At 44.1% G+C, this 25,605-nt stretch overlaps 1 protein-coding gene across 1 annotated transcript in view; it reads left to right on the top strand.

Moving 5' to 3' along the window:
- Positions 1–2,336: 2,336 nt before the first annotated feature.
- The window catches only part of rims1a (regulating synaptic membrane exocytosis 1a), an 89,987-nt gene continuing 66,718 nt past the window's right edge, over positions 2,337–25,605 (top strand). The window contains exons 1-2 of the mRNA XM_070841241.1: positions 2,337–2,497; positions 6,701–6,775. Of these exons, the coding sequence (XP_070697342.1) occupies positions 2,337–2,497; positions 6,701–6,775 (236 nt within the window). The remainder of the gene's footprint in view (positions 2,498–6,700; positions 6,776–25,605) is intronic.

The following is a 25,605-nucleotide window of genomic DNA, read 5'->3' as shown; positions in this document are numbered from 1 at the left end:
AGCTGACCGTGGTGCTGAAACACAAAGACCAAAGAGCAAATGAACTTCCAGTGATGTTATCTGACCTGGACTGGTTTACTGCACAGTGTGGGGACACCTGCATGGTCCTCTGATGGCTCCAGAAGAATGTTGCATAGTTTCATTTTGGTACCTGTATGAAATATACAGTGTCGATTTGAAACCATGCTCCACAAGAAACCTTTGGGAGTTCAGATATCAGTTTTTACCAAATCTGGATCTGTGGCTAAGAACAATCCAGTTGAGTACATTTGTCTCTACGTTGAGGTTAATGTGACACAATGTGTGATCTTCTCTTGTACAGTTTGTGTGATTCACACTTCCCAGCTGTGGAATATTCTCATGTAGCCTGTCTGAGCAGTAATGTTTGGGAGCCTCTCTCTAGACCACACAGCCTATAATTAAAATGTTACACACTGACATACTGTAAATGTCACCCTATAGCCATACATGTCCGCGGCTCTGTGGTACACCTCAGGCTCCCTTCAGATTGTTTTTCAGCATGAGGAAGTACGAGTGTGTTTGTGTGTGTGCGTGTGTGTGTGTGTGTAAGCCGTGAACTGCTGGAAGGATGGATGAGGAGGAAGGACAGAAGGAAGGAGTGGAGGGAGAGAGTGAGAGAGAGAGAGAGAGAGAGAGAGAGGTGGGGGGGGATAAAAGGGGGATGCGCGTCATTCTAACACGCAATGATTGGTGGGAGAGAGGAGGAGGAGGAGGAGGAGGAGGAGGAGAGTGCACACTCTGACTGTGAAGGGTTTCATACAGTACTAGAAAATGGTTCTACAGACTTGCATTCATTATTTCTCATATACTGTGTTAGAAATATCATTTTATCATTATTAGACCTATTCCATACTGTGGACCATTTTAGTTTTATGGTATATTTTTAAAGCTTTGTCATTCATTTTACTTTGTTGTACCACTTTATACTGCAAATGAAGTTTTTGCTGCTTGTAAATATTGTTCTTCTTCTGCTGTGTTCCTCCTTGACACACTAAAATAATGGTCGGGGTACATGATGAAGACTATTTTTGTCTTTGCCTGTCTTCAACTCCAAGCCAACGTAGGCAATAATACATTTGATGTGGGTAGAGGAGGTTCATACCTGCCTGTTAATGAAGACAACAGCCGCTCCCTAACTTGGAACCTAAAGGCCAAAATTCTTTTTTTTAAGGTGAAAATTCAGGGACAGTTTTCATTTGATCTCATTTAGTTTAAGGAGTAAAGCTTTAATATCATGTGGCCAATCAATTCAGAGCTGAATCTGTTCATTAACCCCAAATTTGTGCTTGGTTTGAAAAAGGTGCAGATAAAAGGGCGGCTGTAGCCTGATGTTACCCTTATAAATAAATACCCACATGCACTTTAAGAAGGACTTGCTTTGACCTTTTAAGTGATATAAATCTATTGTTTTCAGGGCTACTTTAAAAATGAATATTAAGGGATTCTTGTTTTGAAGTGATTCCAAGTGAAGTCTTTTGCACCGAGAAACCCCACAATGCACCTTTAAGGGACCCTTTATTTCCTATGTGTGCTTCATGCAGGCGGGAGCGCGCCTCTCGACGGTGAGTGGAGCCCCCCATTCTCAAATGAGGGCTGCGCGCTCCCGCCGCAAGAGAAGTGAACGCGCGTGAGGGGCTGCGGTCCCATTGACGGTTCCGTCTCCCTGACAGCAGCATCAGCATCAGCATCAGCATCAGCATCAGCATCAGCATCAGCATCAGCGGCGGCGCTGGAAAACAAGAAGTCGCCGCCTCGCCCCGCAGCCACACGGCGAGTCCACCGGACCGAGCGGAGACCTGAGCCGCCTTCAGGGGACCCCCCCCTCTGCCTGGCCTGAACGAAGGAAGCGAGATCCCCCCCCCCGTGTGCCATCATCCCGACCGACCGCCGGAGATATGGGCTCCCCGTAAAACGGAGGTGGTGGAGGGGAGAGGCGGGCGGGCGGGCGGTGGGAGGGGGGTGGGGGGAGAAGACAGCGGAGCAGCAAGAGGGAGAAGGCTAGGCTGAAAACGGCAGCCGGGAACCGAAGAGCTACCACCGCCGTCACCGCTGCTACTACTGCCGGAGCTAGCACTGCTGCTGCCGCCGCCGCTGCCGCCGCCGCCGCCGCCCTGGGTGCCCCCCGCCACCGCCATGGGAACTCCGCATCAGTCGCTCCAACCGCCGCTTTGTCCGTGGGCCATGTCGTGATCCGTGGGCTCCGCCAGCGGGTTTTCTATCCGTGATCCCGACCGAGGCGAGGAGGAGGAGGAGGAAGAGGAGGAGGAGGAGAAGCGGGAGGGAGGGAGGGAGGGAAGGTGGTGGTGGTGGGGAAGATGTTCGCCTCGGTGGGCCCTCGGGGCGGCCCGCACCCACCCGTCGCCCCGGCCATCCCGGAGCCGGACCTGAGCCATCTGACAGAGGATGAGAGGAAGATCATCATGGCTGTGCTGGCTCGGCAACGGGAGGAGGAGGCGAAGGAGGAGGCCATGTTAAAGTAAGAGAGAGAGAGGAGAAAGATAGTGTGTGTGTGTGTGTGTGTGTGTGAGTGTGAGAGGGAGACTGGGCCTGGGCTCTTTCCGTTTTGAAGTCCTTCCACCTCTCCTATGGATGAAATGTTTCAGCATCACTCTACTGTAGCTGACCGTGCATGCATGCACCTGTGTGTGTGTGTGTGTGTGTGTGTGTGTGTGTGTGTGTGCATCCTGCAGGTCCCTCCACACAGAACTCCCTCTCTCACAGGCCCATACAGGCTACAGCTGTGTGCAGGAGGAACCGTGGTTGGGCCAGTGTAGACCGGGTCCACTCTGCAGATTCCCCCTGCCTCTCTGACAGTGTGCTGGTGGTTCAGGTGAAAGTTGCTCAGGGGGGGGAGGAAGAAGAGGATGGTGGGAGGATGAAAGGGGTGTGTCCCCCATGCCCCATCATCAGCAGCATCATTCTCCACTTGGACAGATTAAAAATAAGAGCTAATTTCTCAATCTGCACTTGTCTCCCTAATATCATCACCATCACTCACACCAATGCCCGAGTCAAGCAGCGAGCGTTCGGACTTCACCTGAAATATTTCATTAATAGATTCAGCCCGAGTGTCGCTGAAGCCTGCCATTGAGAGTAGTAAAAGTAAAACCCTCCCTGTTGGCTTTTATCTGTGCAGCATCCATCTCAACAGCTGCTGTTCTCAGCTCTGGGGTGCGGTTGAGCCTTTCCCAGACGTATGCACTGTATGTAGGCCAGTGCTCATGCAACAGACATCACACAGGGCTGATATGGAACCAGCAGGCCTATAACAGGGGGAGAAAAGGTGCCTGTGTCATGTCATTTTGAATCAGGAGTGGCTTATATTCACTGTGTGCATCCTCCTCCTCCTCCTCCTCCTCTATAGCACCACCATACATGCATGGAGAAAAGTCTCCTCCAGCTTTATTTGTCACCACGATTGGTGCAGAAACGAACCCACATCCACCCTCCTCCTCCAGGACCTTAAAATGCATCAAGTTGAACCGCTGCCTTTCTCACGTTTTCTGTATGGTCTGCATGGAGCTGCACGCATAGATGGGCAGATAGAAAGATAGTCCGACCCACCTAAGCGAAGGCGCTCCTCAAGCTTTACGTCCCTGTTCTATTTTAAGCCCTCTGTGCGGACTGATAGCCCAGCACTGGAACGGAAGATCGATTCATTGCATCTAAAGAAGGAAATGTCCAATATATAGCTCCGGCTCTAAGTGGCTATGCATCATTTTCAGTAATGTACTAGAAGCCGTGGATTCAGTCATGTCATAATGTAGCGGCTGCAAGTAAAGGCAGGCTGTCAGCACATACATGTCTTCAACTATAGTGGCTTCAGCACCGTTTCCTCTCATCACTGTTTGGAAGGAGATTGCCATAGCAAGGCAGTGTGTGTGCGTGCGTGCGTATGTGTGTGTGTCTTTACGATTGGGTCTGCACTGAAAAGCTGCACTGGTTGACTAATACATGCATGGTGAGTGTACTAGCAGTAGGGTAGTGTGGGTTGTAATGCAGAGAGGCAGAGAATACACTACTCTTATGAGCATTTTAAGGTACGCTCAGCACCAGTCTTCTTGGTGTTAAAGCATATAGGATCACAGTATGCGTGTGCATACCTCCCTGTAGGTGCACAGCCATAGCAACAATGATGCAATGGTAAATGAATGTAGGTAAACAGTGACGTCCTGTAAATAATCAGTTAAACTGGCATATGATATGAATTCATATCCTTTACAGACTGAAGGTGTACATGCACACCATCTGCAGAAGCCTAAATCCCAGTTGTAGATATATGGAGAGATAAAGTACAGGATCATAACACAGTGACAGAACAACACATCAATGATCAATGAGCAGCATTCCCTCGCTGCATTAGACAGGTAAGAGTTGCCCTTCAAGGCACAGAACAGCAGTCCCAAACACTCAAAGTTTGTGCATTTCACTGGTATAATCACGCACAAGTGATCCAACGTATTGACAGTCTAGCAGGAAGGATAGCCCCCCCCCCCCCATCACTGCTCTGACCTGATGAACCCAGAAACTCAGTGGAAGTCAATTCTTGCATTGTATTAGCCTCACTCTCTGGACATAATAGAGGAAGTTGCCTCAAACTGTTTCGCTTAATTCCCACTTCGCAGAGACCTAGTACATGTCACTGCCCTCACATCGAAAGTAGTGAAACTCTTCTCAGCCTTAACGTGGAACACAGGAAACACACATACAGAATGTGTCCAATGTAAAAGTTCAAGTAGTGAAAAATGTATATGGGTATATTGCGATGCATTGTGATGATTAGCATATTGCACTTTTGAATATTTTAACTGTGCTGATCTTCCTATGACATACCTATATGAATTAAATAATATGAACATTGTTACCTGATATCTAGAAAAAGTAAGATCTCAGAATGTGGAAAAGCTTACATGAAAGAGTGGAATCTGGAGAAACTTGGACCTTAAAGGACCATAAGGACGGCACCAGTGGTTTTTTAGACCTGAACTACTTATTAGGGATTCAGCGATCTGACACCTCAGACAGTGAATCTGTTGATACAATTCATGAATCTGGCAAAGACAATACAATACAGTTCCTTAAATTACATAATGTCCTTGTGTGGGACTGACTGGGATTGTTGTAATTTAAGGCCAGGCCAGCTGGAACACTAAATATCGGATCAGCTGATGTGAATAAATGTAAGTGATGACGGAAACGATTAATTTTTGCGATGACATTGCCAAAATAATAATATTTAATGGGGATCGGTTTAATGCGGTCAGAACTGGTGCTGATAGCGTTCTGTTGGGTGGAATCAGTTCATCCATATTAACTACATATCACATTGATTTGACATCACAGCTAACCATTTAGTAAACCGCGCTGCAGTACCATATCTGTTGGCTTCCATCCATTTTCCTACGATATGAAAATCTACTAGCAAACTATTGAACATTCCAGTAGACTTGTACAATCCATCACATGACATCTTAAGCTAACACAGTGCAGGCCTCTCCAATAAAGCTGCACTTCAGCTGCATTACCATGTAATAATAATGCAACCCTGACGAGAAATAACGCAGGCTTAATGTTAAGTCTGATGGATTACATAATAACAAGTGGTGTCTGCTAATTGATAACGCGCAGAGGTGAATGGAAACCGATGGACGGCTGAAATGTTAGGAGGAATCAAAAATGAAAAAAAATGTGCGGCACGCGTTTGAAAATGTCAGCAAGAACGTGCTCCTGATTTACAGTGAAGGAGCTGAAACGTGGCGACACATTATCATGGTCCTTTAATCTTGAACTCAGACACCAAACAGTCCGGTAGCAGCCCAAATCGAAGCTTCTTGTAAAGATGGCATCACTCCGACAAAGTAGCATCAGTGAGCCCCTTATGCAAGTAATGCGGTATCCTTCCTGAGGATGTCAAATCCACCTCAATCACCACTTGTTTTAAACAGTCGGTACAGCAAAGGATGGTTAGAATCCACGAGCAACAAAGAGCTATCGCTGTTCCTAATGTGCAAAAAGCGTCTCATAATGAGAGGGGTACCCACAGTATTGACGGTAAAAAGAGACACGTCTTCTGTTTCTGACAGCGTGGGCTTCGGCGGGGATTTCTCTCCCGAGTTTCCTCTGTGATCGGGCTGATCAGAGCCCGCTGTTCATGTTTATGGATGAGACGGCTTTGAATCACACTGTGAATGTGTCAGTGGACGTATTGAAAACATGTCATTGTTGTCTAAGGCCTGTCATCGATGACTAAAGGTATCTCCAGCTCTGCAGTGACACTCTGAATGAGCATTCTTACCAGTTTCATTTGTATTTGGAGCGTTTGCAAAACACAAGCTTTTATGAGGATAAGGAGGCACCTGTATTGTAAGTATTGGCACCTGAAGGCTAGCACTTCCTCAATAGCAAAGCCTAGAATGAACCCAGGGCTAACTACTGGACTGCACTGGCTTCAACTTATGTGAACGGGAAAGGAGAACAGTTCAGGCTGCTATGCTGTTTTACAGGATGCATGAGGTGAGGTTAAGGTCTGTTGAAAAAAAAAAAATCGACAGAACTGATCTCTGTAAGCAAGTTTGGAGATATGCAAACACACATGCTGAACACAAAAATAGTCAAGGTACCTGAAGCCGAAGAACAGAGCTCTGCGCTCACAGCACTTTCTGCACTTCATGTGTTTCAGAGAAGAGAAGCCTATCCAAGCAAGAACGGTGAACCTGGTTGGGCAGAAGAAACCTCCGCAGCAAAACGACGTCCGGTGAGTGCCAACCATTCTTTGGGCCGCCAAATCAACACCACCCACTCAGTGTCGAATTTAAAAACGGACCTAAAATGACTTGAACACAGGTTCTAATATTTACTTTTGCATCACTTTAACGTCATTTCACTCCAGTGACCCAAAACAGCCTCCAATTAAGAGCTGGCGGTTTCTCCTTTTGCCTCACATTCATGTTTGGTTGTGAAATCTATTTTACACCTTGGGTGAGTCAACAGTATTACAGATAAACTCCAGTTCTGATGACTATCTTTTGCAAGCATGACTCAAGCCATTATTATGCAATTTGTATGATAGTGTAAGTGGAAAAGCATAGCACAGCCACCTCATTTAGACGTGTTGATTTATTTTTAAGGAATATGCCTCAGTTGGTGTCCCTGAAAATATATTTTAGCAGCCCACACACTTCTTTGGCTTCTGAGTGACTTTAAACACACACAAAGCCCAGCTGATGTCTGTCATCTATCCGACTACACAACTACACAGCTTCCGCTGTACAGATGGACGCGGTCGGTGTGATAAGTCCAGTCCGAATGCTGTGGAGTCTTCAGAGACTGGCTGATGGTGTCGTCCTGCTCTGTAGGCTGGGTTCAGATGCTCTGGGTGTCTCACAGTCTGCTCGGCTCTCCTGCCAAGCCGGAGGAATGTGACACGTTTCAGATGAACGTCCTCTCACCAGTATCTGGGATTTAAAAGGTCCAGATCATGTATATGTAGACTTAGAAGGCTACGAGCGTGATTAGTCGCTAATCAGACAGTAGAAGAAGAACTGATGCTGTTTGTACCAGCCACTCCGGTCTCTTCTGCGTGGAGCAGGTTATACTCCAGGACGGCAGGGTTGTGTGAACCAGGATGGTGCTGAGAAGCTTCCTCCGTTCTGTGCTTCGGTGCTCCTTTCCCTCAAAGGTCAGCACGGTCAACGCAACTTCCGGTCGCTCGATGGCACCAGTTCACCTGAACTCATCATGAAAGATTTTTACAGTACTGCAGATGATTCTGTCGGAGAGCAAATCAAGCTAGCTCAGTGTTTCCACGGCACACACACACACACACACACACACACACACAGAAAGTGCTCATCAGTGAAGTTATGCATCCCTGCACTCTTTTTTTCAACTTTGTATCACTCCACAGTAACGGCTGCTTTTAGGCCAACAGTGTTGCAAAGTAGGAAAGTAAGAACACACTCACTTTTGGAACAAAGTGTTAGTTAAAACATTCAAACATAAAAAGTCAAAGGTACGTCACTACATACAATGTTTAGAGAAGTCAAGTACAAACTCTAAGCAGGACTGAGGTGTGAAACATGGAATTACAGAGATTAACGTGGTGGTTTGTTACCAATTGTGGTAACAAAGCAATCTGACAGAACCAGCAAATTTAGTTACACTTGAATCCCCCTTCACAGCAATGGCTGCTGGGAATCACAGTACTGCAGTGCTGTAGGGTTTCATATTTAGATTCTTTTTTACATATTTGAAGTCAATGGGATGTAAGAAACTTTTTTTTTTTTTCTCAAAGATTCTCATAACAAGCTCCATGGATTGGACATTGGTACATTACAAGGCACTTTTCAGTTATTTTTCACTGATGAATTTTGGGAACAAACATAAAACAACATTTGAAGCCTGCTGTACTGTCTGGCTGTCTGAGTCTCCGTCTTTTTAACAAAATCTTTCCTGCCACCCTCAGCGTTCTGTTTCAGGAAGTCCGGAAAGCGGTTGAAAATAAGAAGACATGGGTTAAAATGTGAAATTTGAAAGGCTTCAAATTAGCATACCCCTGTAAAACCTTAATATAATACAGTTAAACTAAATTCCATGTGAAAATTCACATATGGAAATATACCTTCAGCTCCAGCAGTGGAAACCTCTTCACTTCCACACTCTATACCTGGAAATAGTGGAACATTTCCATCCCTTTGCACGCCTGCTGGCTAACATCGTTCTGGCAATGCAGGCGGTTCGAGGTTAGCTTTCCAAGAAAGAACACCTCCCATCTCGTCTCCAATTAGTGCGGATTGGATGCTTGATGGCATGGTCAGGAGCGAATCTTCACCTCAGTGATCATCTTTCATTCACTGCTCTGTGTGTGTGTGTGTGTGGTTATTTAATCAGTGCATGTTAATACAGACTTGAATTGCAAACGTTACTTGAAACAGACTCTGTCGTTTTCACTCTTTGATGTTATATGAGCATCTCTGTCCCCGCTGGCTTATTTGCACGTTCAAATGCGAGTTTCCATGCATTTCTGTTCGCAGTGACTTCTGCAGCCAGTAATGTCTTTTTTTCTGCCACACAATGATCAAAGGATAAAGCTTGTTTATGCTCTATCTATGTGTGTGTGTGTATGTATGTGTGTGTGTGTGTGTGTGTGTGTGTTGTAGGATCAGAGAGTGAGGTGGGATTACACAGTAAGTCAGCTGGAGCACATCTGCTTCTCTGAGGAATCCCACAATATGGCCTCCACTTATTAACATTATACAATCTGTGCCATTCCAGTCAGTATTCCTCACATTATCCACTAGACATGACAGTCAGTATTCCAACAGTGTTCCCTCTGCCGGGGCAGCTGAACTGGGACAGAGATAATATCATATGTTAAGTCTATAAAGTGATTCTAATGCAAACCACACCAAACCAGGAGGACTGTTAAGCTCCTTGAGGAAAACTTGTGATATTTGGCCATGACACACGGTGCTAAAACACCCCTGTTTTACTGGTGTGTTGCTTCGGGTAGGTTCGAACCACTACCCAGGTTTAACCTAACTGCCCTATGAGCTGTTTCTGTGCTGGTGTGGGCACCAGAGGTCCTTCTGCATGTACAGGTGATGTTACACATTATGAGACTATCATTGGCCGTTCGTCCAAAGGTGTGCAGAGTCTGTTTGTGTTCTGTGATTAAATCTATCCTGTAATATCAATGCTTCGCTGTAGCCATTCTACATCACGATACTAAGTGTAAAAAGTCTTAAAATCGGATAAATGATAATATAGACTCGCATAATCTTAATGTCAGCAGCCACGCAGAAGTCACGACCCAGAGATTATGTAATCTGAGGGCAATAACATTCATTTGAAATCATCACATTTTATTAGATGTAGATCTCTTTCTCTACAATTGAAATCTGCCCATTTCAAATGAAATGCAGTGTGAACACACGGCACCTACAGCGGTGCCCCCGCTTTGCTTATGTGCCAAGCAGGAAGTGCTAATGTGTGCGACAAACACTATTCTTAAGTAAGTAAGAATAGTCAACCCGTCCACTTGACTGTCACCGACTAGCTTTCGTCATTTCAGCTAGGTGGCTTCTGACTTCTACATTTTCATGCTGTCTCTTTGCAACACAAACTGGCTACTTACAGCCCAACTTATATTTTCATCAAATGTCCCACGCTCTAAATACTGGTTTTGGTTATTTTGATCATATGGTAACGTAATAGCAACTAGCTGGAGAGCTAACAGCTAGCGAAATTCAAAATCAGCTGTGTTGCTTGAATTGGTGGACGACATGTCAGCTCCGCAAAAGCGAAGCCAAAACATCTGGATCGTCCCGTAGCGGCGCGCTGCAGCAAAGGTCATAAAGGCTCCAAATGACGTCACCAGCGTCAGATGGCGGTGGCCGAATATTTCGGCTTGTGGAAACATGTTGTCCATCTTTATATACAGTCATGGTTACAGTTTAAGAGCACAGATTATGAGGTGATTGTGAAGTTTGAACTTGTTCTAGCTGGTATTTGGTGAAGAATCGTGAGCTGTAAATGTGCCACCTGATAAACACAGTCGTTTGATATCGGTATGTAGATCATCTCATAACGCAGAGCAGCGGCCATTCCTGTGCTCATTCTGGTACACGTTAAGAGAATAAAACGTAGCTCAGGGAAACCCTGGATGGCAGACATCAACTGTTCTTTGTGTATCTCAGTAGGCATAATGTTTATTCACAGAATGATTGTAGCGTCTGTAGGAAATAAAGTGGGCAGGGAAACCTGGCTGCTGACGGTCAGTCCCTGCCAAACGTTTGTCAGGTTGATCGGCTCAGAAGAGACCGGACGGACTTCTGGTGAGCTGTTGATTGAGCTGCTGGCTGCTGAGAGCACTGTAAGAGGAAAAGGCTTGTTTTAAACTTGACCACTGTGTACTTTTGAATTCATCTCTTGGGATTTCAAAACTTTTAATAAGGCCAGGAGTTGTAAAAGTTTCTTAGTCTGTAGGGGAACATGTAATCCTTCCGCTGTAGTTAATCACCATATGCATAAGGCTTTCAAATGATAATATCGTTATGTCACAATGTGTGTTACAAATGACCTTGTGCTTTTCCCTGTTATTTTCTTTAAGTGCCTGCGATACTCATGTTTATTAGTCATTCGACACTTGGTATGTTCTCTTTACGATTCACCAGTGAAAGGTCTTACTGCAATCATTTTGCAAAGCAGTGTTGTATTGAGTTGAACTCTTCTACCTTCATGGACCAACACACAGCTCACTGTAAACCTTTATTGATTGCTTTTCTTTTGGAATACCTACCGAAGTAATAACATGTTGTGGGACCGTGATATAAATTTGCCAGTAAAATCTCCATGACACAAACCAGAACTTGTGATATAAAATGTGTTAGCTCACTCTTGCACTGCATCAGACTGGTCAGGTGTGGTCCCCCCCCCCATGTCTGCTCAGTAAACCTCCTGCTTCTGTGTGCGGCTGTTTACACTTCACATCGCTGAATGTGATCGGCCAGGTGTCCCCTGACAGCAGGGTACCATGGCGATGGCCCAGCAGCCCCATAGTAACCTCGTGACCCCTGGGATTGGCGAGGAGTCACTTCCTCACTTCCTTCAGGGATTGGCTGTTATCCTGGTCTGCGGGGGCCGGGGAGGGGTTTTTACACACTCTCAGCTTTATCTCTGCATGTTTGAGAGAGTTCCATCTCTACTGATTAAGCCTTGCACTTCCTTTTTTGCTTAGAGCAGGATTTTTGAATCCCCAAACTGTTGTGAACACCCATCACACTTTAAGGGTCCTAACAGCAAAAGTGTTCATACCTGTTCTGAAACGACTACACAGTGTGAATTCAGGGATTCGTGGCTTGAGCTTGAGAGAGACAGTTTGAGGGCAAAGTCGAAACCCTGCCTTACTTTTCTTTTGCTTAAATTTGAATGGACCTTTCCAATTCTGCCGTTGGAAATGGGGTCCACATGCTGTTCGACTTTGTTTGAAGCACGCTGACCGTGAACTCCTATAACTATATGCCGTACAAGCTCATGTGTGCAGTGGCACTGTGCATATCAGGGGTGCTCGCTGTCAGTTCCACCTTTAAAAAAAGTAGTTTAACTGAACTACTGGAAGGCTAATCTGCTTGTTTACAAGCTGTCTGCACACTTTTAACATAAGCACGGCTACAAAAATAAGACCCAAGCACTAATAAACCCAAACCCTCCTTGGAGAGCTTTCTCAGGCAACGAGACTGATCAGCTCGACTCAAGGACACATGGCGTCATTGATGTGAAGCACTCTGCAGTTTCTGACTGACTGTCTCTCTGCAGCAACACTTTGCGAGGGCTTTTCAATTTTTCTGCTATGTGGACCAAACTACATAGAAATTCATTGACAATATATCTGCACAAACTTTGGCTCGTTATTGTCTCTGGCATTGAAAAAGAATCCAGTGATTAAACACCACAGTGTGTCACATCACCATTCCTCTGCTCACCTCTCCACGCAGATGGCCTGAGCAAACATGATATTACGTTTATCACATTGTCATATTGCTTATTACTGATATAGTGCAAGTTAGAAGTAGCTCATGTGGGCACAGGATGCTAATGTAGGCTACTTTTTAATATAATACCAAACAGTTCTTGTACATCAGACCTGTTCGGCCAAAGAAGGACACTGACCTGACCCTTTTGGGCAAACATGTCTAGTTGGGAGCAGTGATTTTTTTAACGAACACAGAAACATTTCTTGACTCAGTCGATGGGAGCGTCACTACCTGTCAATAGCATGGAGGGAAAGCAAACGCTCCTCTTTAACTCCAACGTGGTGGAAAGAAAATTTGCGTCTCAAGCCAGATGAGTCACTGCTGCAACCACTGTGAGCCTCTGAAATTACAACTGTAACACAGCGTTTTGATCGTTTGTACGGCAAATGTCAGGACTCAAAAAATGGAAATTGGCACGCTTAATTCAAAGGAGAGTAAGAAGGGGATATCAGTGTATCAAATGGTTTGATTTTAGTAATTTTTTAACGAGTGCATCCCCCTCAGACTGCGCTCTGTGCAGAGTGTGGGTACATGGCAATGTGTGAACATGCACTATGTGTGTGAATTAGATTGTTTGTGCCGAGGAGTGTGTTTGGGTATGTGTGTGTGTGCTGTGTGTGTCTGCGTGTATACATGCTGTGTATATGTGTGTTTGTGCTGCCTGGCTGTGTATGGCGTTGCCAGGCCATATGGAGCGCTGTCTGGGGAGCACACTACCCACTTAGCTCTGCTGTTGGCTCTGGTGCTCTCTCCATCTGTCCCTCCTCTCCCTCTCTCTCTCTCTCTCTCTCTCATCCCTCCCTCCATCACACCCTCTGTCTTTCTCTCTTTTTGTCTTATCTTTATCTTTTGTTCTGTCTATCTTCTTTTTATTTTTTTATTTCTCGGAGCTTGGTCTCCTTCTCCTCTCTCTGCCTGTCTCTCCTTCAGCCTTCTACACTTTGCTGTGTCTCGTCTTAATCATCATCCAAAAATAGCCTTGCCTCGGTCCAATAACAAGTGTGTGCGATAATGTTAGTGTGTGCACTAAGTTCTAAGTAATAAGGAGCTAAGTGTCTTCTCCAGCACTCTTCATCTTATCCTGTCTTCCTATTTGGTGGTAAACGCTGTCGTCCAGCAGCTACTGGGCTCTTGAACGTCCACCCAGCCGAGAGCCAGGATGAGGTTCAAAGCTTAACCAGCACTACAGAGCGGGAGACTGTCGCTGGTCCATTTATTCAAAGGCCCGCTTGGTGATTCTGGAGCCATTAATCGATGGAGTGACGGGCGGGGGTCTGTTGTTGTCGGTGAGCCGACAACAAATGGTGACACAGTGTGTCGCCCCCCCCTCCTTTGCTCCACCCCTGCCTCTTCTCATCCCAGGTGACATGCTGGGTATCCACAGGTGCTGGAAAAGTCCTGTAACAAAGTCCTGCATACATCTTCATATTATTTAAATCCTAGTTTACTTGATGCAGCGTTTATAAGAATCTCTGAGGCATCATGCATGCAGTAGCACATGGTGTGCTCATTAACATTTACCTGACGTGCAGTGGGATCAATTATAAGGGGATTAGAAGCAGCGTGTTCGTGGTTGACTATGAACTGTTGACTGTGAGCCTCATACTGTAGGGCAAGCATGAATAAAACCAAACGTTCCGCCTTGCAAAGGTCTGAATGAATTATGAAGTGTGAAGACTATGAAATATGGCTGTGGTGATTCTTAACCAAACACCAAACCAAACTCTGTGGAGGTGTCTGCAGACTGAGGGCTGATTCTACTCTGAAACTATAGCAAATATTTCTTAAGCAAATATTCTTATTGCTCATGGATTCCATTCTCTCCTCTCTCATTTGTGTTTTCGTAGTGACCACCCCTGTCTTTGCTGTCACTTTTTATGCTGCCTGTAATATGCATTTTGTGGTCAGTCATTAAAATGATGCGATATGACCAATAGGTCATCTCATATCCAGGCAATGATACATATCATTTCTGTAAATATAACCACTAAATGTTATTAAAAATGTCCACATGTGAAGGCCTGTTCCTTACATTTCATCGACAAATGAGAGGCACTTACTCGTATGTATTTATTTTGATGACATTGGACATGATTCCTGCACAGGTGATAAAAGAGAGCAGTGGAGTCTAGTCGTGGGAACCAGGTTTTCTCACTCAAAGCACATGTCCTCTCTCTCCTCCATGTCTGTTTGTGCTACCTTCATGCTAATTTCACGCCTGCACCCGTGCCGCGTAGAAGAGGGCAAAGCGTCGTCCGAATAATGAAAAATATTGCCCCTAAGGAGTGCGATTTACAGCACAATGAAATAAATATTGGAACGAAATATGAAATGAAAGATGTTTTTCTATCGCCACACTATATATATTGTCGCACACACAGCTCGAGTCTGTCTGATCACAGGAGTTGCATTAAATGATGAGAACTTCTTCTGCTCATCAGTTTGATTCTTTATTGATTCCTGATACATTTTCTGTGTGGGAAAAACAGAAGGTTTTCAGCATCAAGGCAACTGATTTATTATCTCTGACTCTGAACATATAGTCTGTCTGTCATCCTCTTAAATGGATGATATGAGAGAATATTTGACAGCCTTTATTTACATTTAGGTTTTCTGAATCAAAGAAAAGATCCGCTAGGCCGTTAATGATAATGTAACAGGGTATTTCCCCTCTGTTACTGACTTCTGACTCGTCTGCAGGGTGTCAAACACATGACATTCCTGGAATCTAAGCCTGTGTTGTGTAGAAAGATGTTTCAGGATACTGCTGCTGTTTCCACTGTTGTCTGCTCGGCTTCCTACTTCAGGCCTGGCCCTGCCAGTAGAGGATCACTGCTGCAGCTTTACCTTACTCTGCATTTACTGCTAAACTTTTCCCACTTCCTCTTTCTCTCGCTCTCTCTTCCCCTGTTGCACCACTCACTCGCTTGTGCGCAAGTGATGCACGGCCCTGCGCGCTTCCCAACACCCCACTTGAAATGATCCTCGGCCGCGCTTTGGACCATTTCTTACACTCCGCCGTGACTTCTTCTTTCCATTGTTTTGCACAGTGCAACTGATGGCAGCGATAAAAGGAAGTGAAAGGAAGCTCAGCAGCGTACGATTCCGATACATCAGGCAGGTTCTCGATTCCCACCCCTAGTTTCATGTCTGTGTGTGTTGCATAGATTGATAATATCAGATTTGACGCTCTGCAAAGCTGCATTTTAATCAACCAACCTGTCATTTTGTGGCTAATTTCTAGCAGCAGCTCTTTTAGCCTGAAATCACTTGGATGAAATCTTATTTGAAGCCATTTTTCTGAAGTTTGATTAAAATGCTCATTCTTGGTCCTGAGGAGAAATAGACTAAGATGTCCATGGTTTTCTTTAACTAAGACGAGATAAAAATGTGCAGAGACTTAGTCAACTAAAATCTGACCAAAATAAAAAGGGTGATGTTCATAAAATATGACTAAACCCAACATGGACTAAGACTGACTCTGAAAGCAGATCATATGCAGGATTACTGATGATCACCTGTCACAAGTTGTCTTTTCAGTGCAACAGCCAGAGATGTGCACTTAATTCACTTTCTGAGCTCGTGCTTGTGCTTCAGGCAACCACACCTCACACTCCTACACCAGGCTGCATGTTCTCAGTGTTGTAAGTTACTGCTGGAGGGATGGAAACAGGGCGGTGATTACATTAGCTTTGAGAATCACCAAAAAAAAAAACATAGTTGGGGGAAACACTTTTCCTGCAAGAAAGATTCCAAAGAATCTGGGAGAGAGTTAGAGACAGAGAGAGCGAGCGAGGAACGGAGAAACAGAGTGAGGATGAGCGGTCGGAAAGGCAGCCGGGGAAGTATATCCAGAAAAAAGAGAAGGATGGGGGTTGGGAGAAGAATAGAGGAGGTGGACAGGTTTGGTGAGCTACAGTAAGAAGAATCACATACACCCATGCTGCTGTGGATTAAACCACAAATGTCAGTTTTGGCATAAATCATCACTTTCCCTCTCTTTTGGGATTTCCCGAAACTCCAATTTGTTCCTCTTTTGTAAATTTCATAACCAAAACTTTAAAAAGGGCAACATGAATAATAAGAGCAATCGCTGATGGTAGACAAGATTAATATTACTTCTCCAATAAGTTGTAAACACTCATAAAAAGCAGAAGGGAACGAGACAAGAGTGTGATATAAGAAAATGATGGGAGGATAGGAGGAGGGATGGAGGGAGTGGGGGAGGTGAGAGTACAGCCGAGCGGCTCAGCATGGCGAGTCCTCTGACGGAAGTGAGGGAGGGGAAGGGACGGAGGAGGAACAACAGAGCTTGGCACAGACAGAGCAAACCAGAGAGCGAGAGATTCTCCGTGTCCCTGCTGCCATATGGTGAGCAGCCAGGCCACAGCGCAGCACGTATATGCACTAATGGAGAGGTATGCATAGAAAATGGAGAAGCATGTTGTAGAGGGAAAAAAATGGAAGAATATGGCTTTCTGTTCTAAGCAGGAAAGACATTTTATCTCCACTTTTATCGTGTGGCAGTCAGCTTTTCTTAGCGGTAGTGTTCAATATCTTTACACCAATGGTGGAACCGCTTGAACGCGAAAGGTGTCAGTCACCCCAAAGAGTTAATGCAGCTTCACTATTTATGGTTCTTTGGACTTTCGCTGCTCTGTCAATCACTCAGCGTCCGTTTTCATGTTTACTAGCAGGGAGCTTTTACAGAGAAGAAGCTCTAAAATCCAACTGTCCACTTACCTGCCGAGCACAAAACAGCAGACGGACACGGCGCAGTAGAAACTAGCTGCTGAACGTGCTATAGCATTAATCAGTGTAATATTTCCCTCAGCAGTTGGTGGAGACCAAAAGCAGAGCTAAAAGTTAATGACCATTGGACTTTGAGACATTGAGGTGGACAGAAACATGACTCCACATAAATGATGACGTTGCTTGGTGTCTGTTGAATGTGCATATGAGCTACTGTTGGCTAACACATCCAACACATCAACTTAAAGGATAACTTGTAGTGGTAGATTGGCGACTGCATGTTATTGTGTGTTGGATCCCAAATAACCCTTTAACACACCAATGTCACACAACGACACAGAGAAAAATAACTAATCGAGACAGCGGTAGACCAGCAACTCCCATGTTCTGTGAGGTAAAACGACTGTTTTTGTCAATGGAGTCTGGTGGCTTTGAAGAGAGCGATATAACAGCTTTTACTGGTTAGACAAAAGCCCGCCTGAACCCATGTGAATGCAGCAGTGTGATAGTTTGTCTCTATGTATGTTATCGGTTTGCTTAAGTGACCAAAAACAAAGTGAATGCAGGTTCATTAATTGTAAATTTGATTGTTAGCGCTTTGTGCAGCACAGTCTGGACACTACATAGAAAATACTGAGACCCCATCTCCTAAATCTGTTCAAATCTAGTTTTTAGGCCTTTACTATTTCAGCATACATTGGGCTTTAATTTTGCATTTAACTCATCAAAATGCTGCTTCATGAAATTACTAAGAACTAATTACACTAATACACTGCACACACACACACACACACACACACACACACACACACGCTGTAATGGAGGCATCAGTGGGGCTCCACAGCTCTGGTGAGTTAATCAGTTCCTGACCAGGACGTATCCCTGCGGCTCAGCCAGGAAACACTGTTTAAACACAAATTCTGTACCAACAGGACCACAATGTTAAAAGACACCCCACTGATTTTGTCTGAGCCTCAATTTGACATCATTTTTTGTACAGGAGACGTCTTTCAATATACGGGTGGAGTGTGGGGTGTACAATTACAGCGACGCACTGAATGGACACAAATACTGCATATCTACCAGCAAACTGTAAAAAACATGCCTCTATTAAATACCGATCATTTGGTTTTCGGTACAATAACAACCAAAAAGTTATTGTGGCTTCATCCAGTAAGAATAAAGGTTATTATTGATTTTGTTCATGTTGTGCATATTGTATGCTTATAGCTTATAATATCTTGACGTTAACAACTCAAGATAAATACAAAACCTGTTTTAATTTTGATGAAGTTTCATTAAGGTAGAATCAAGACACCTTTTCCTCACCTATGGTGTGAAAAACACCACCTTTTTATATGAGTTTCATGTCAGTTTGATGCAGCCTAACACAATACAGTATATGACCAGTTTCATAATCCCCAGATTTCTATCAGCCTATAAAGGTGATAAACTCGTCTCTGCAAATAATAAGGTGTTAAAGGGAGTGTAGGTGGATCTCCTTCGCATGCAAACAAATTCCCTTTCTGTGCAACCACACACACACACACACACACACACACACACACACACAGATGTACATGGAGTTGATGCAAACCGGAAACCATTTCTAATTCTGGCAGGCATTTTACCTTCCATTCAATTTCACAAATAGCATGAGAGGGAGGAAACTTTTTAATACTCGTCTATTATAAGACACAATGAGTTCCAATCAATCTTGCTGATGACTCCTCTACAGTAAGTGTGTGTGTGTGTGTGTGTGTGTGTGTGTGGGCACTAGATTAAAGGCAGGAGTGAGAGACAGTTGTGGGGAGCTGAAGAGGAGAGGATGCTGAGAGGAAGACAGGCTTGAGAAAGAGTTGGAGGGAACGAAAGTTTGACTTTTGAAGGTCTTAACTTAAACATCTCACAACAGAACTGGGGGACCAAAGTTTCTTTAAAAAGGAAGTGTTGGAGAGAAAATGAGAATGAGACGGAGAGAGCTGGAGTGCTTAATTTCTAAATGGCTGCGAGGTGATTTTCTCTGACACTGACTCATTGTTATTTGATTCATGTCTGCCTGCTTTTTGAATATCGATCCAGGAACTGGAGGAGTGACTCATACTCGGCCATGGAGGCCTGAGTCACTACAGAGAAAGAGTCGAGGCTGGCTCCCAGTCCCAACCTGATGCCACCCTGCTTTATGAAAGCCCAGGAGTGGAGAAGGCAGTGCCAGCATTTGGCTTAGAAGTAATGACGCTCAAGGACTGAAGGACTCAGCTATTTTATCTGCCTTATTTTTGGACACGTCTACTGTATGTCAAGCAGGGGGTCTTTAACTTTGTGGAGTTGTTTAACTGAAACTTTAAGCTTTGATTGAGGATTCAGGCTGGAAGAGAGCAGGCCAAAACCATTTTTTGGAAGCAATAGTGGAAAGTGAAAGGACGCTTTGTCTTTAGAAATAAATAGCTGGCCATTGGCAAGAGGTGAGAATGAGCAGATGATTTTTGGTTCAGAATATCTCCATTAAAATGGAATATTGTCTTAGCATTAGTTGAAATTGCATACAGACTAAACTTTTAAGTTAAAATGTAACAAAGTGGGGCTGCTGCCGAGAGGAGCTTCCCTTCTAGCTGAGATGCCAAATCATGAAAAGTGTTTAAACGATAAAGCTGGTGTTATCGGCTTCTTTTTTTTACTGTCAACAAATCCAGTGGAAACCCCAAACCACCAGTGTGTTAGTCTGGCTCTCAGCACTTTCTAATACTTTGTCTGTGGCACTTGTGTTAAAAAATAAACAATATATAAATATATAATTTCATTCAAAGAAATGCAAGAAAAAAAACAAGTAGCTTCTTGGGTAATGTAGTTTTTAGCAAATACTGCTCAGAAAGTTAGCAAGGGAGGAATTAGAGACTTGGTGAGGGACTATTTTCAGCTGTGGATTAATACACAGTTGGTGCGCTAGTGGCCCTCAGGACCCCCGAAGGTCCCAGGTACACTGTGGTCATTTAATGGCTGCTTTGCCTCAGTGTTGCTCCCTTCATCTCCACCTTTTTTCGGTGTCATGATCTGCTTCTGGTTCCCCCTGCTCGGTCTTTTGAGGACTCTTATTATTCTAATGCTATTCTAATGAGTAACCATCTCTGGTTACATTTTGTGGTTTTGTTCAGTCTGTCTTATTTTGTAGTCTTGTCTTCTTCTACTTTACATCCTGTCCTTGCGTCTTCACTTCCCTCCTCAAATGTACTTGCCCTGATGCTTTGTTCTTTTCTCAGGTCTTCTTCACTGTATGGTCGTGTCAGTCCTTGTGATCATCTCCTGTGGTTTCTGGTACCCGTTCTTGAATCACCACCTGCACCTGTTTTGACTTTAAGTGTTATTTTTTTTTTTAAATTAAATCTTTGGAGAATCTGTGTCGTCTGAATTTGAGTCCTTTCCTCTGTTCCTGGCTACCAATCCTCAAATGTGACAGCCGGTGTGCATTCTTAAAATGAATTTGTGCTTTAAGAAAACGTTCCAAAATAACTGACACACTGCAAACAAGGGGCAGACAGCAGTGTGTGCCAGCTGATGGACACTTAGGGGACCGCGGCTCATTTTAGCTCTGGGGCCCGGTGGTGGATTAATCTGGCCCCGGCTGGTGTTTATGGCAGCAGGACGGTGTGTGTGTCATTAACTCAAAATAAACCACTGTGTGTGTGTTTGTTCATGGTAATGAAGGTACATGTCACCCAGTAACGCAGGGGCTCATTAATGTGTTTTTAATAGTTTACTGGAGCTCTGTGGCACAGAGGAATCAGGATGTGAGCGCACAGACAGGACTGAGACGGTTGGTTTTGGTCTTTTCATGGGGTTTGTTACCAATTAGGAAAAGGAAGGACAACAACAGCCTTATCCTTCAAAGAACTGTGTGTGTGTGTGTGTGTGTGTGTGTGTGTGTTTGTCAGACTGATTTAAGGGCAAACAACACACTCACACACACACACACACACACACACACACACACACAGCATGTTCAGGTGACTAGGTGAAAAGGTCAGTGACGACCATAAACACCTGTAATCATCAGCGAAAAATAAAAAGAATTTATGTTCTAGAAAACAGTCGCCTGACATTTTCATTTAGAGTTCCATTCACAATATTCAACACGTACAGTGGGGCAAAAAAGTATTTAGTCAGCCACCAATTGTGCAAGTTCTCCCACTTAAAAAGATGAGAGAGGCCTGTAATTTTCATCATAGGTACACTTCAACTATGAGAGACAGAATGGGGGGAAAGAATCCAGGAAATCAAATTGTGGGATTTTTAATGAATTAATTGGTAAATTCCTCGGTAAAATAAGTATTTGGTCACCTACAAACAAGCAAGATTTCTGGCTCTCACAGACCTGTAACTTCTTCTTTAAGAGGCTCCTCTGTCCTCCACTCGTTACCTGTATTAATGGCACCTGTTTGAACTCGTTATCAGTATAAAAGACACCTGTCCACAACCTCAAACAGTCACACTCCAAACTCCACTATGGCCAAGACCAAAGAGCTGTCAAAGGACACCAGAAACAAAATTGTAGACCTGCACCAGACTGGGAAGACTGAATCTGCAATAGGTAAGCAGCTTGGTGTGAAGAAATCAACTGTGGGAGCAATTATTAGAAAATGGAAGACATACAAGACCACTGATAATCTCCCTCGATCTGGGGCTCCACGCAGGATCTCACCCCGTGGGGTCAAAATGATCACAAGAACGGTGAGCAAAAATCCCAGAACCACACGGGGGGACCTAGTGAATGACCTGCAGAGAGCTGGGACCAAAGTAACAAAGGCTACCATCAGTAACACACTACGCCGCCAGGGACTCAAATCCTGCAGTGCCAGACGTGTCCCCCTGCTTAAGCCAGTACATGTCCAGGCCCGTCTGAAGTTTGCTAGAGAGGATTTGGATGATCCAGAAGAGGATTGGGAGAATGTCATATGGTCAGATGAAACCAAAACAGAACTTTTTGGTAAAAACTCAACTTGTCGTGTTTGGAGGAGAAAGAATGCTGAGTTGCATCCAAAGAACACCATACCTACTGTGAAGCATGGGGGTGGAAACATCATGCTTTGGGGCTGTTTTTCTGTAAAGGGACCAGGACGACTGATCTGTGTAAAGAAAAGAATGAATGGGGCCATGTATCGTGAGATTTTGAGTGAAAACCTCCTTCCATCAGCAAGGGCATTGAAGATGAAACGTGGCTGGGTCTTTCAGCATGACAATGATCCCAAACACACCGCCCGCGCAACGGAGTGGCTTCGTAAGAAGCATTTCAAGGTCCTGGAGTGGCCTAGCCAGTCTCCAGATCTCAACCCCATAGAAAATCTTTGAAGGGAGTTGAAAGTCCGTGTTGCCCAGCGACAGCCCCAAAACATCACTGCTCTAGAGGAGATCTGCATGAGGGAATGGGCCAAAATACCAGCAACAGTGTGTGAAAACCTTGTGAAGACTTACAGAAAACGTTTGACCTCTGTCATTGCCAACAAAGGGTATAGAACAAAGTATTGAGATGAACTTTTGTTATTGACCAAATACTTATTATCCACCATAATTTGCAAATAAATTCTTTAAAAATCAGACAATGTGATTTCCTGGATTCTTTCCCCCCATTCTGTCTCTCATAGTTGAAGTGTACCTATGATGAAAATTACAGGCCTCTCTCATCTTTTTAAGTGGGAGAACTTGCACAATTGGTGGCTGACTAAATACTTTTTTGCCCCACTGTAGGCCATCCTGTTGGCTGCACAGCTCATTCAACATTCAAATTTACAGTCTTTTGGTGTAAAATGCCAACAAGGGATATCCCTGTAAGAAAGATGGTTGTGTGTGTGTGTGTGTGTGTGTGTGTGTGCGTGTGTCCTCTCCATTTGTCCTTGCCAGGTAAAGGTCCGTGTGCTGTCCAGCTCTGAGTTACGGTGCATTGTAGCATCTGTCACAGTGCTATAAAGTTAGTCCAGAAGCTCCTCCCCTCCCCCTCCCCCTCCACTCCCTTACCCTCCATCCTCCCTCACCCTTTTTATCCGTCCCCTTTGCTCCTCCTGCCCTCAAACCTGCATAGAATTGCCGGTGGGGCCAAAGCCTGATATATCTTATTCCTCTGTGTCACGGAGCTCCATTGTTGTACAGAAACACACAGGAAATATTCACCAGAGCTGCAACTGTGTATTAATCCACAGCTGAAATTAGTCCCCAACAAATGCACTTCATCCTTTGGTTTCAGTAGCGTTTGTAAAAAAGTACAACGCCCAACCGTTGTGCGAGATGACTGAGCCTTTAAAGACATGAACTGGGAACCAAGGGGTTTGGAGCTGAGCACCATAGAGGTGATTGGTTTTAGTCTTGTTGTCAGTGTTATAAACATAGAATCTTGCCAGCCTTAACTTTTCAGTGAGATGATAACATCCTGCAGAGAGGTTTGATAATTTCTGTGACTTTTCAGTTGTCATTAAGTGGAAATATAGGCGGACCCACCCACTGGCATTCACACAATGCAAAAAAAGTAAAGTCAGTTCCTGTAAACACATGTTAATCTCACTTTACAGATTTGTTCACTCTCTCTAAGAACCATAACATTTAAAGACTCAACAGTATTGCAAAGATCCTGTATAGAGTTTCACTTCTGCACAGCAAAAATGTCTCTCTTAGCAAATAATCTCATTGCAGGTTTAAAGAAGTTATGTTTTCGCCAGAACTTCTCATTATACTGCTATAAAAACAATGACACTTTATTCAGGAAACAGTTTGATTTACTTTGGAAATATCTGAAATGATCTCAACTCATTTTTCCCACTTTCATTAAGAAAAATGTTTTTGCCTCTCTGTACCAGGCTAAATGAAGGATTCTTTCTGTAGTGTGTATCTCATTTATGTAATCCAAATTCATTTACATTCTCATGGACAAAGCTCAGGTTTCTGTGTGAGTGTGTGTGTGTGTGTGTGTGTTTGTGGAGTCAGAGTGCACAGCTTGTTAGTGCTGCACAGTTTAATTATGAGACACTTTATGTTAATGCTGCTCCCTGCTGTGAATCATGGACCATTTGTTTAAAATATGTATATATGCACCCACATAGACACACACACACACACAAAGGGTTTATTTTTCTGTTGTTCAAGAGTAAAAGCATTGAATGTTTTCACGAAAAAGTGGAGGGAGTGTTTTGACTGTGTGTGTTTGCATAGGAAAGTGAAGCTTTTATTCTCACTTTGCTTTAACCTTGTGTCTTACTACATTTGAATATGGATATTTTCCTGCATTTTCTTAATGAGCTCGCTATCTGTTCCCCCGTCACACTGCGCGTTTCTCTCTGATCTCTTACGCTCCCCTGTCTTTCTGCCTCTCTTTCCTCCCGCCTGTCTTGTCCCCCCCCCACCCCCCACCCCTCCCCATACATTTCCCGACACTGCTATTTGATGTAATAAAGATTTTTTTTTTCCTCACCTGCAATAGAGAATTTGATGGCTTGTTGTGCTTGACTGATTTGCGAAGAGGCACTTGATATATTTCTGGCTCCTGTTCTCATTGTTGCTTCTACAGTTAGTCCTGCTTTGCCACATTTATTGCAAAACACACACACACACAACCCATTCGTGTCAGATAGTTGCCTACCGGGCTCCTGGTGACTGAGCGGAACACAGATGCTGTATGATGCATGTACCCACAGTGTGTTGTTGGCTCTGGTACTCAGTTTACAGCGTGTGTTGAAAGATTTTACATAAGCTTTGGTAGGTAATAGCATTTGCTACTAGTTTAGCACGTGAGAGCGTTTACACTGTATACTTGGAGTGAAAGGCTCCACAGTAACAGTTTAGGTGTTTTTTAAATCTAGTGTTTTGGGGCATTATATGTTTTATTTGATGGGCCAGAGTAGAGGAGTAGAGGAGAGGGGGTTAAACTGAACAGGTTATAAATGTAGTGAACAGAATGCGTGGCTATCTGATGTCTGGTGCGTGTGTTTCACATTAAAGGCTTTCCTGAGTCACAAAGGGCTTGTGCTCTCCCTTTCCTGCGAGGCTTTTAATGTGAAATATTTGCCAGAATGTGAGCTGTCGGTAGCTTAGCAACAACGATAAAAACATTACACATTAGTAGGGAATATTTGGGGAATGAATGAATTGGCTGCTGGTGTGTATTTGCTCATGCAGACCAGGGTTCTTTGAGACTCAGCCATTATTTGAGCGCTTTTATTTGGGGTCACACACTTTGGTCTTGTGTTTTCTTGTCTGGGAATTAGGAGCACGTGTTTTTTTTAGTATTTATATTTTCTGATAAAAGGCCTAAAAAGTACTA

This window comes from Pempheris klunzingeri, chromosome 12 (genome assembly GCF_042242105.1).
Source record: "Pempheris klunzingeri isolate RE-2024b chromosome 12, fPemKlu1.hap1, whole genome shotgun sequence".
NCBI lineage: Eukaryota > Metazoa > Chordata > Actinopteri > Acropomatiformes > Pempheridae > Pempheris > Pempheris klunzingeri.
Note: the sequence above shows the minus strand (reverse complement) of the source record. Positions and strands in the feature narration are given on the sequence as shown.